The 12,042-nt window shown below is 41.3% G+C and overlaps 1 protein-coding gene across 1 annotated transcript in view; it reads left to right on the top strand.

Moving 5' to 3' along the window:
- Window positions 1–10,115, top strand: part of inhbaa (inhibin subunit beta Aa) — a 28,754-nt gene extending 18,639 nt beyond the window's left edge. Inside the window, exon 2 of the mRNA XM_030123656.1 lies at window positions 5,960–10,115. Coding sequence (XP_029979516.1) covers window positions 5,960–6,765 — 806 coding nt within the window. The 3' untranslated portion in view covers window positions 6,766–10,115. The remainder of the gene's footprint in view (window positions 1–5,959) is intronic.
- Window positions 10,116–12,042: the final 1,927 nt, after the last annotated feature.

Raw genomic sequence — 12,042 nt, 5'->3', positions numbered from 1 at the left:
AGTGACACAAATCCAGTGAATCCATGAGGCCGAAAAACTAAACTACACCAACTTTTATACCCAAGCACAAACCACTGTTTATTAACCTTTAAAGACCTGGAAAAACAACGTCAACATAAACCATCTACTGATCTAAACTGTTTAATACCTGTTGATCCACTAATTCTATCAGTCTATGTCAATAATTAGTGTCAAATACAGTTCATCAGATATGACCATATTTGGACATTCAGAGGCTCCATAGTTTCCGTGGAAACACAGTCATCTTCTACAACATTGATTCACCAGTAAAATCCAAGGAGTTGGCTCAATGACAGTGGATAAAATCAACAAAAATGGATTTAAAAAAAAACGTAAAAAATGATAAATAATTTGAAAAAAATTGCATAAAAAATTGTTTAAAACAGTTTTTAAAAAATTATAAAATAAGCAACAAAATGAACAATAACAGCCAAAGTAGTGAATAAAAGGAATAAAAATTAACAATAAATAAAAAATAATAAGTAATAATAACAAAATAAGCCACAAACTGAACAAACTTTAAGTTTAAAAAACAAAATAGGCAAGAAAATGGTGAAATAAAACAAAAAAAAAATCTAACAAAAATTACAAAAAATTAATTAAACAGGTAACAAAATGAGGCAGAACAGCCAAAATAATCAATCAAATGAACAAAATGAATAAAAAGTGAAAAAATAATCAGCAAGAAAAAAAAAAGCCACAAACTGAACACAATTTAAGAAATATGTTGAAATAATTGGTGTTAAATACAGTTCTTCATCTGTTCATGGTCATCAGATATGACCATATTTGGACGTTCAGAGGCTCCGTAGTTACCGTGGAAGCACCGTCATCTTCTACAACACTGATTCACCAGTCAAACCCATGGAGTTGGATCAGTGCCAGTGGATGGACACACTGGGGTTATGTTCAGTTAATGACAGATTGGACTGAAAAAGACTGTTTTTATTTAAAACTTTGATGAACATCTGCATGATCAGCGAATTAAATCCAGGAAAATACATGATTTACACTGAAAAATGCAAAACACAGAGGATAATATTAGAATAAATATTGATAAAACATTTGGGACAGATTCATTTGGAAGCTGCCACACAAATACTTCATGGTTTTTACGGTTTAAACATCCATATAATGTAAAGAAATAACCTGTGACTTTAAAACCAGTGGATTTAATGTGGTTTGGACTCTTTTTTTTCATCATAAAGTTGGATTTTTTCTGTTAAAGTCGGATCAGTATTTGACATAAATGGGTTTAATTTGACTTCAGCTTTGTTTCATTCTGTTTCCTTCTGTAAACTTTATTTGAACGAACCATGTGACCATGTGGAATCAGTTTCAGATCGCGGCCTCAGTTTCAGATTGTGGAGTCGGTTTCAGATCGTTGCTTCAGTTTCAGATTGTGGAGTTGGTTTCAGATCGTTGCCTCAGTTTCAGATCGTTGCCTCAGTTTCAGATCGTTGCCTCAGTTTCAGATCGTGGCCTCAGTTTCAGATAGTGGCCTCAGTTTCAGATTGTGAAGTCGGTTTCAGATCGTTGCTTCAGTTTCAGATTGTGGAGTTGGTTTCAGATCGTTGCCTCAGTTTCAGATCGTTGCCTCAGTTTCAGATCGTTGCCTCAGTTTCAGATCGTGGCCTCAGTTTCAGATAGTGGCCTCAGTTTCAGATTGTGAAGTCGGTTTCAGATCGTTGCTTCAGTTTCAGATTGTGGAGTTGGTTTCAGATCGTTGCCTCAGTTTCAGGTCGTTGCCTCAGTTTCAGGTCATTGCCTCATTTTCAGAGGGTGGCCTCAGTTTCAGCTCATTGCCTCAGTTTCAGATCGTTGCCTCAGTTTCGAATCGTTGCCTCAGTTTCAGCTCATTGGGTCAGTTTCAGGTGGTTGCCTCAGTTTCAGGTGGTTGCCTCAGTTTCAGCTCATTGGGTCAGTTTCAGGTGGTGGCCTCAGTTTCAGGTGGTTGCCTCAGTTTCAGATCGTTGGGTCAGTTTCAGGTGGTTGCCTCAGTTTCAGCTCATTGGGTCAGTTTCAGGTGGTTGCCTCAGTTTCAGCTCATTGGGTCAGTTTCAGGTGGTTGCCTCAGTTTCAGCTCGTTGCCTCAATTTCAACCGGTTGGGTCAGTTTCAGGTGGTTGCCTCAGTTTGGGATCGTTGCCTCAGTTTCAGGTGGTTGTCTCAGTTTCAGGTGGTTGCCTCAGTTTCAGCTCATTGGGTCAGTTTCAGGTGGTTGCCCCAGTTTCAGGTGGTTGCCTCAGTTTCAGATCGTTGCCTCAGTTTCAGCTTGTTGCCTCAGTTTCAGCTCATTGGGTCAGTTTCAGGTGGTTGCCCCAGTTTCAGGTGGTTGCCTCAGTTTCAGATCGTTGCCTCAGTTTCAGGTGGTTGCCTCAGTTTCAGCTCGTTGCCCCAGTTTCAGGTGGTTGCGTCCCAGCAGCAGGTGTTGTGTTCTGTTCTGGTTGTGACATGAGACGGCGCTGACTCTATTCTGGGAAACAATGAATGAACAGGCTTTTCATCTTGTCGTCCTTCTGAAGTGATGATGATCTAAGTGAGATCGTCGCCTGTGAATTGTTGGTTGAATGGCGCTAATGGAGTCGTTAAAGTGCGGACCGCCTACGCCCAGCAGCCAGTGTGTATTCACACCGTTTAACAGAGCATCACTGCTGCTGACATTCATAAACTCCAGAATCGTGACTGGGTTTGTGTACGGACGCCCACCGGCGAGAGACGCTCCGCAGAGACAGACAAAGACACGCGGACCGGGGAAAGGTGAGGACGACCCACCGCTTATGTAACTGCGCCGGTCGCTAAGACGACGCCCATCCTCCAAACCCGGACCGCATGACAAACACAGAACTGGAGATTTACAAACCCAAGACGTTCAGAGACCACGAAGCTGTGACATCATCAGACATGACCTTTGAACCTTCACTAAAGCCGTCAGTACATGTCAGTAATTAATGTCAAATACAGACATTCATCTGTTCATGGTCATCAGATTTGACCATATTTGGACGTTCAGAGGCTCCGTAGTTCCGTGGAAACACCGTCATCTTCTCCAACATTGATTCTCCAGTCAAACCCATGGAGTTGGATCAGTGCCAGTGGACGGACACGCTGGGCTGATGTTCAGTTCAGGATGGATCGAACTGAAAAAGACGCTTTTACTCTGAGCTTTAATGAACATCTACACGATCAGTGAATTAAATGTAAGACAACACACAGTGAAAAAACACAAAATCCAGAGGATTTAATAATAAATGGGGATAAATCAGTAATGAAAGGTTCAGTGTAGACACATTAGTTTTGAAGTTTCCACAAAAACAGTTTTCAACTTTAGAAACATGAAAACGTGTCTGATTTTAGGATGAATTTGGTCAAATTCCACAAAATGAACAGGAGTGTTTTTGTTGTGTTTCCTGTTGTTTGTCTTTTATGTGAGTTTCGTTTTATTTTGTCTCGTTGCGTCTTCATTGTTTCCTGTTTTTATCGTGTGTGTTTTTCCCTGATGTTTGACTGACAGGTGTGTTCAGCTCTGGGGCTTTTCTTCTGTTGAACCTTTTGTCCAGTTTGGGGTTTCGTCGTTGTTCTCCTGTTCTGATTCTGTTCTGGTTCTGCTTCTGTTCTGCTTCTGCTCTGGTTCTGTTCTGGTTCTGTTCTGGTTCTGTTCTGCTTCTGTTCTGGTTCTGGTTCTGACCGTCCTCCTGTTCTTCTGTCTCCAGGTGGTTCTCCAGGCCTGGTGAACTTCTGCTCTTGGTTCTGTTCTGGTTCTGTTCTGGTTCTAGTTCTGCTCTGGTTCTGCTCTGGTTCTACTTCTGTTCTGGTTCTGGTTCTGTTCTGGTTCTAGTTCTGTTCTGGTTCTGTTCTGGTTCTGGTTCTGCTTCTGTTCTGGTTCTGCTCTGGTTCTGTTCTGGTTCTACTTCTGTTCTGGTTCTGTTCTGGTTCTAGTTCTGTTCTGGTTCTGCTTCTGTTCTGGTTCTGCTCTGGTTCTGTTCTGGTTCTGCTTCTGTTCTGCTTCTGCTCTGGTTCTGTTCTGGTTCTGTTCTGGTTCTGCTTCTGTTCTGGTTCTGTTCTGGTTCTGTTCTGGTTCTGCTCTGGTTCTGTTCTGGTTCTGCTTCTGTTCTGGTTCTGCTCTGGTTCTGTTCTGGTTCTGCTCTGGTTCTGCTTCTGTTCTGGTTCTGCTCTGGTTCTGTTCTGCTTCTGCTCTGGTTCTGTTCTGGTTCTGCTTCTGTTCTGGTTCTGTTCTGGTTCTGGTTCTGCTTCTGTTCTGGTTCTGCTCTGGTTCTGTTCTGGTTCTGCTCTGGTTCTAGTTCTGCTCTGGTTCTGCTCTGGTTCTACTTCTGTTCTGGTTCTGGTTCTGTTCTGGTTCTGCTCTGGTTCTGTTCTGGTTCTGCTTCTGTTCTGGTTCTGTTCTGGTTCTGCTTCTGTTCTGGTTCTGTTCTGGTTCTGTTCTGGTTCTGCTCTGGTTCTGTTCTGGTTCTGCTTCTGTTCTGGTTCTGCTCTGGTTCTGCTTCTGTTCTGGTTCTGCTCTGGTTCTGTTCTGCTTCTGCTCTGGTTCTGTTCTGGTTCTGTTCTGGTTCTGGTTCTGGTTCTGCTTCTGTTCTGGTTCTGTTCTGGTTCTGCTTCTGTTCTGGTTCTGCTCTGGTTCTGTTCTGGTTCTGTTCTGGTTCTGCTTCTGTTCTGGTTCTGCTCTGGTTCTGTTCTGGTTCTGCTTTGGTTCTAGTTCTGCTCTGTTTCTGCTCTGGTTCTACTTCTGTTCTGGTTCTGTTCTGGTTCTGCTCTGGTTCTGCTTCTGTTCTGGTTCTGTTCTGGTTCTGCTTCTGTTCTGGTTCTGCTCTGGTTCTGTTCTGGTTCTGTTCTGGTTCTGCTTCTGTTCTGGTTCTGCTCTGGTTCTGTTCTGGTTCTGCTCTGGTTCTAGTTCTGCTCTGGTTCTGCTTCTGTTCTACTTCTGCTCTGGTTCTGTTCTGGTTCTGTTCTGGTTCTGCTTCTGTTCTGGTTCTGTTCTGGTTCTGGTTCTGTTCTGGTTCTGCTCTGGTTCTGTTCTGGTTCTGCTTCTGTTCTGGTTCTGCTCTGGTTCTGTTCTGGTTCTGCTCTGGTTCTGCTTCTGTTCTGGTTCTGCTCTGGTTCTGTTCTGCTTCTGCTCTGGTTCTGTTCTGGTTCTGTTCTGGTTCTGCTTCTGTTCTGGTTCTGTTCTGGTTCTGGTTCTGCTTCTGTTCTGGTTCTGCTCTGGTTCTGTTCTGGTTCTGCTCTGGTTCTAGTTCTGCTCTGGTTCTGCTCTGGTTCTACTTCTGTTCTGGTTCTGGTTCTGTTCTGGTTCTGCTCTGGTTCTGTTCTGGTTCTGGTTCTGCTTCTGTTCTGGTTCTGTTCTGGTTCTGTTCTGGTTCTGTTCTGGTTCTGCTTCTGTTCTGGTTCTGCTCTGGTTCTGCTTCTGTTCTGGTTCTGCTCTGGTTCTGTTCTGCTTCTGCTCTGGTTCTGTTCTGGTTCTGTTCTGGTTCTGGTTCTGCTTCTGTTCTGGTTCTGTTCTGGTTCTGCTTCTGTTCTGGTTCTGCTCTGGTTCTGTTCTGGTTCTGCTTCTGTTCTGGTTCTGCTCTGGTTCTGTTCTGGTTCTGCTTTGGTTCTAGTTCTGCTCTGTTTCTGCTCTGGTTCTACTTCTGTTCTGGTTCTGTTCTGGTTCTGCTCTGGTTCTGCTTCTGTTCTGGTTCTGTTCTGGTTCTGCTTCTGTTCTGGTTCTGCTCTGGTTCTGTTCTGGTTCTGTTCTGGTTCTGCTCTGGTTCTGTTCTGGTTCTGCTCTGGTTCTAGTTCTGCTCTGGTTCTGCTCTGGTTCTACTTCTGTTCTGGTTCTGTTCTGGTTCTGCTCTGGTTCTGCTCTGGTTCTGGTTCTGCTCTGGTTCTGTTCTGCTTCTGTTCTGGTTCTGGTTCTAACCGTCCTCCTGTCCTTCTGTCTCCAGGTGGTTCTCCAGGCCTGGTGAACTTCGTCCTGTCTACAGAAGGTGGTGACCTGTCTCTGGTGGAACAGGCTAACGTCTGGCTCTTCCTCCGTTTGGCCAAGTCCAACCGCAGTCGGGCCAAAGTCACCATCCGCCTCTTCCAACGCCGGCCTGATGGACGCGCAGCGCCGCAGGACGACATCCTCCTGGCCGAGAAGATGGTAGACACGCGCCGCAGCGGCTGGCACACCTTCCCGGTGTCGGCGGCGGTGCAGGCGCTGCTGGAGAACGCGGAGAACACGGCGCTGAGCCTGCGGGTGTCCTGCCCGCTCTGCGCCGACGCCGGGGCCACGCCCATCCTGGTCAGCTCCCAGACGTCGCAGCGTGCCAACCAGCGGGAACAGTCGCACCGGCCGTTCCTCATGGCCGTGGTGCGACAGGGCGACGGCGGCGACACGCGGCGGCGCAGGAAGCGGGGTCTGGAGTGCGACGGGAAGGTCCGCGTCTGCTGCAAACGGCAGTTCTATGTCAACTTCAAAGACATCGGATGGAACGACTGGATAATCGCACCGCCCGGTTACCACGCCAACTACTGCGAGGGCGAGTGTCCGTCCCACGTGGCGAGCATCACCGGCTCCACGTTGTCCTTCCACTCCACCGTCATCAGCCACTACCGCATGCGGGGGTACAGCCCCTTCCAGAACCTGCGCTCCTGCTGCGTTCCCACCCGGCTGCGCGCCATGTCCATGCTCTACTACAACGAGGAGCAGAAGATCATCAAGAAGGACATCCAGAACATGATCGTGGAGGAGTGCGGCTGCTCGTAGATGCCGGACCGCGCCGCGCGCCGCAAACTGGACTGGACGAGAGGAGGACGAACCCGGACGCACAGAGACGGGGAGGAGCCGGGGGCGGAGTTAGGTCTCCGCCTCACTCCGTCCGTCCGTCACTCGGGGTCGTCTCTCCGGGACTGAAACTCCGCCCTCGTCCAGAACTCAGAGAGAGTCTCGATGGCACTTTCAGAAAAAAGAAAAGAAAAAAAGATAGAAAAAGGAGATCTAATATATTTTTGTTACAAACAGAGGGAGGAGTTTTATTTATGAGGCGAAGACGTTGGCGCTCCAGCGTCGAAACCGGAGCCTGAAAAACTACGACTAAAAAAGAATCTCAAAACTATGCAACTTGTTTCACACATTACGATCTTATTGTATTTTCTTTCTGTTTACTTTTCTACGCGTCGGAGTCGACTGAGGACGTCGTCTGCTTCGTCGATCGTCTGCGTTACCGTGGTGATGTGTGCATTTGTGTGTCTGTGTGTGTGTTGAGATACTTGAAAGAAACAAGTTGTGGCTCGGCTGCTGGAACCAAACACTTCTTTGCGTTGCCATGGTTACCATGTTGATGTTATAATTATTATTGTCAGTAAGTATATTAATAATATTATTGTTGTTGTTGTTGCATTTTGTTTGTGTTTTTATGTTATTTTGTTGTTTTTTTTACAGAAACGTTAAAAACGTTCATTTTTTGCACTATATCGAAGATTAGCCACAGAGACAAACAGACTCCAGGTTACAGAAGCTTGCAGGTTAATTTCCCATCATGCATCACTCTATGACACTCAGAAACACACAGTATGTTTATGTGGTTATAAAACTGCTCAGAATTTGATTTATTTTTCTTTTTACTATCTTTGCTGTAGAGAAAACAATCCCTGAAAAGTCCTAGTTTTCATGTTTCTTCCATTTTTCTGTTTCATTTCATTTTTATTGAAACCAGCAGGACACGGGTTCGAAACCTCCAGCCTCAAAAACATCATCTGCATATTTTTGTCGGTATTGAACTTGTTAAATTACAAAAAGTATTGCGTGATACCAACATTTGGCCCATTCTGAGAAAAACATCGGAATTTTAGAATCAGAGAATGTTATGCTAAGGGAGACAAAGGCGGGTTTATTTATGTTGAAGCTGCGAAACAAGAACAGACGAAGTAAACGCAGAATAAAAATAGACTAAAATGTACGAATAAAACCGACTGAATGAAAACCATCTGCAGATAAAATGGTTTCCTGTCATCTTCTTACAGCTACTGGAAACATACGCTAACACGCTGGTTTGACAACGTTAGCAACTGCAAATGAGTTCTAGTTCCGACCTAAACCTGTTCATAAACGAAATTTTAAAAAATAATCAGTATTAGTATTGATCAATCAATGACCTTTGGATTGTTTGAAACTCAACAGAAGCGCCTGTGCTGCTAATGATTAGCATGATGCTAACGGAGATTCTGTTCTTTTTTTTTTTTTTTACATGAAGAAGAAACAAAAAGCACTTAAAGGAGAAAAACACATCTGGGTTCAATTTTATTTTTGTTTTCAGATTTATTTATTAAACGATGCAAAAACCCACATTTATCGGTTGTCATTTGTTCAGTAGTTTTTGTAAATACCTAGCTTCAGTTAGCTTACCTGCTAGTGTCTGTTCACTTCAGTAAACACAATAAATGAAACAAACTCAAACTTAAAGCCAGTTCTATGGGAGTTACTTACTTCACTACTTTACACAGATTTATTTATTAAATGACAGAAAAACTGATTGTCGAAATTGTCAAAATTGTCGCTTTCGTTCAAATGCTAATTTTCAGCTAACAGCTTCAGACAACTTTGTTACTTTTATTAAAGTTTTTAGGATCTATTTATTACATTTCACAGAAATTCTGATTGTCTTTTGATATTCATCCCTGTTTTTAAGCTTATCAAATCACCATGACAACAAATAAAACAAAAACAACAACATACAGGATTAAATTAACTCTGACGGACGTTAGCGTTAGCAAAGGTCAACATTAGCGTTAACTAAAACGCATTAAAGCCATTATTCATCGGCCATCCAGGCTTTTATTTTTCAATGCGCTTGTTTTCGTCTCCTTTACAGAATTTTAACTCATTATAAATCTGACTTTTTAGCTAAAACGTGGAAGTTAATTTATTTGAAGTGAATCCAGAATCTTTAAAGTATTTTGGGGCTAATTAATGTAGGAGGTGAATGTTTTTGGGATATTTTTGACTCGTACTCTTCTGATCTACATAACTGTTATCAAACATAATTAATATAATTCTTATTTTCAGACTACAAGTCTATAAAAAGGGCCTATAAACTTATTTTATTTATTATGTTATTTAACTTATTTTGGCAAATTCAGTGTAGCTGAATGTTTCAATGCACATCTTTTCTGATAAATCTCAAAAGATTGTTCAACCTCGCGTTAAAACAACTCGAATCATTCAGTTTATTTGGATTTTACAGAGAAATAACAACACAAAGGACATTTAAGTGTTTTAGTTTGTGGCGACGAGTGTCTTTTCACCGCAAGAAATACACACTTTAAGAATAGTCATGATATTTTTAGGAAGTTCTTATGTAGCGTGTTCATTTTTACGACAAATCGATGAAGGTTTTGTTTTGTTTTGAAGAAAACATCCAGTTTTAGTTTTTCTTTAGAACCAAAGAGTCGAGAAAGAAATGATAAGTTCATACATTCAGTGATTTGGAAAATTAATGGGGAAAAAAAAAAACACTGATGTTCAAGTTTTTCAAAATTGTTTATGTCTAAAAATGTCTTTCTGTTGATCAGCGTCTTCACATTTTCGTCCACGCTCTTAAAGACTGATGGATGGTGTTTTATTTATGCTTTATAGTTTGGTATTTTTTGTCTTATTTCTCATCAGGATTTGTAGAGTTTGTAACAATAAAATTATGGAATTTTTTTTTTTCTCCAGACGTTGACGTTTTTTTTTTTTTAAGTGTCTCCTTGCAGATGGAGAACTCAGTTTCCCACAATGCTTTACTCTTGGTGTTAGTGTCCTGAATGCTGTTGTCGGGTCGTCCGGTCCAACCTGCTCTTGTCTCAGTGTTCTTTGTCTTTTTGTCCGTTTTTCCGTCAGTATCGTCAGGTTTTTCACCAAATGTCAGAGTTTGTTCTGTTCCCTTCCCGGTACGTTTCCATGTTTTAAGTTTTATTTTGTCGCGTCGAAGGGTGGAGCCTGTTCTTCTGGACTTTTTCGGGACAAACTTTTCGTCCGTTTGTTCGTACATGGACACTAATGAAATGTCTGTGCAGAAAAAACGCCTCAAGAGGTAGAAAAAAAAAAAGAATAAAAGAAGTGGTTGTATTTGTTCAGATTTTGTTGTTTTTATCGAGACAAAAATATCAACACTGAACGAAGTGGACAAAGAATAAAAAGTCTATTTTTTATTCTGTATATACAGAAATCAAGAATCCAGTTTGTTCCATTGCTTTGTTGTACAAATCAAATGTGCTTGTGGCATTTTTCTAATCTAATTTATTTTACAGTATTTTTGGTTTTTGTTTTCTGCTTCACCATTAAAGTTTAAAGGATGTACACGAAAAAACTAAATGTCTTCTGTCATTTGAATCTGTCACATATCATCGTATATTAGACTCCAATGGTACAATTCCATGTATTTGTCAGATGTTTATGAGGTGTTTCACATCGGTTCAGATTATTTGAACTGGTTTCCAAACAAATCCAGATTTAACAAAACTGTAGAATGTGCTTCAGGACAATCTAACTATGAATGACAGTAGTCTCTTTTCCATTGGACATCTGCGCAACACTTTACCCATATTTATTAAATGTGGAAAAAACAAACGTGTGTAAAGTTGGTTTTTCCATTAAATCACAAATGCGATGATTTGTTTATTTATTATTGCGAGATGACACAAGAAGTCATTCCATAAGCGTGGTGACAAACGTAAATATGGTGTCAATTTACAGATATATTCATTATTATTCTATATTACCCCTCTGTCTCCTACTAAATAAACAAATGATTGGGTTTCCTGGGGCCTGTTTCACCAAACTAGGATAAGGGATTAAGCCGGGATATGTTGTCTATCCTGGCTCAACTTATCCATGATCCGGTTTCACAAAAGCAGGATAGGGGAAAGCAGGATATGTTTGATATCAGTTACCATGGAGATTTATTCTGTGGAGCTAGCCTGGTCCAGACCAGGCTAAGTTCAGGTTTATTTAATCTCATCCCTCATCTCAGTAACAGTCTCCACAAATGGAAACCAACAGTTCTTCCACTGCCCATGAAACAATGGAATCACAGTAACTAGACCCACTGTCAGTATAGAAACATTTGTGATTATTAATTGCAATAATTTTACATAAATGATTTTAGATGATTTTGCAGTCATTAGATCAGTTCAGTTTAATTGTGTTTATTCAGACATTTCAAACATTGGACATTTCTGCAGATCCAATGTTTAAAAACTCCAGAGTCTGTAAAGGAATAGGCTGAAGCCTAAGATCATTCTGCTGACCCCCCCCCCGTTCATATCACCAAACAAATGAAATAAAATAGATCCCAATGCCTTTAGCTTAGAAACAATAGAAACAACAAAAAACTAAACAATTCAATAGTTTGAGTGGAAAAATGAACATTCACATTCTTCATATATTTTCATGACATTTAAACCTAGTTTTAAACATAAATAGTGTTGGACAGTCTGTGAACTCAGGACTGAACTGGTTCCAAACATTTCCTCCAACACACAGACTAAATGTGATCATATTTGTTCTGACAGAAGGTTTATTGAACACATGACTTCCTCTGAAATTAGAAATAATTTCCCATATTTTAATCAAGCTCTGAATATGAACAGGCAACTGATTTTTAAAATTTTCAACATGAATTGTTTTGTTTTAAAGTGGACAAAGTGACAGAACTTTAAAACTTTTAATTTGATCCTAAACTGCTGTGTGTGTTCCTATAGGACACTGTATTGATCAGTGGTATTGGCCTTTTCTGAATAATGCTGATTGGATTTGTATTAGTTCTGTCAGTATTCCCCCACACCTCCATGAACTACAACATACAACAACTTCACTTCTTTTGTATAGTTATTCCAAGGAATCTGATTACATTGACCCTTTCAGTCTGTGTATTATTTATACTCAGATAACTGACAGTTTCCCACAGATTATATATGTCATATAAATATAAATACACAGAGTAACATGATGTTCCTTTATTGAATAAGGATCAATCAAAGCGATTAAACCATCAGCTCCTTT

The sequence above is a fragment of the Sphaeramia orbicularis genome, chromosome 20, assembly GCF_902148855.1.
Source record: "Sphaeramia orbicularis chromosome 20, fSphaOr1.1, whole genome shotgun sequence".
Lineage (NCBI taxonomy): Eukaryota > Metazoa > Chordata > Actinopteri > Kurtiformes > Apogonidae > Sphaeramia > Sphaeramia orbicularis.
This window is presented reverse-complemented; position numbering and strand designations above follow the sequence as displayed.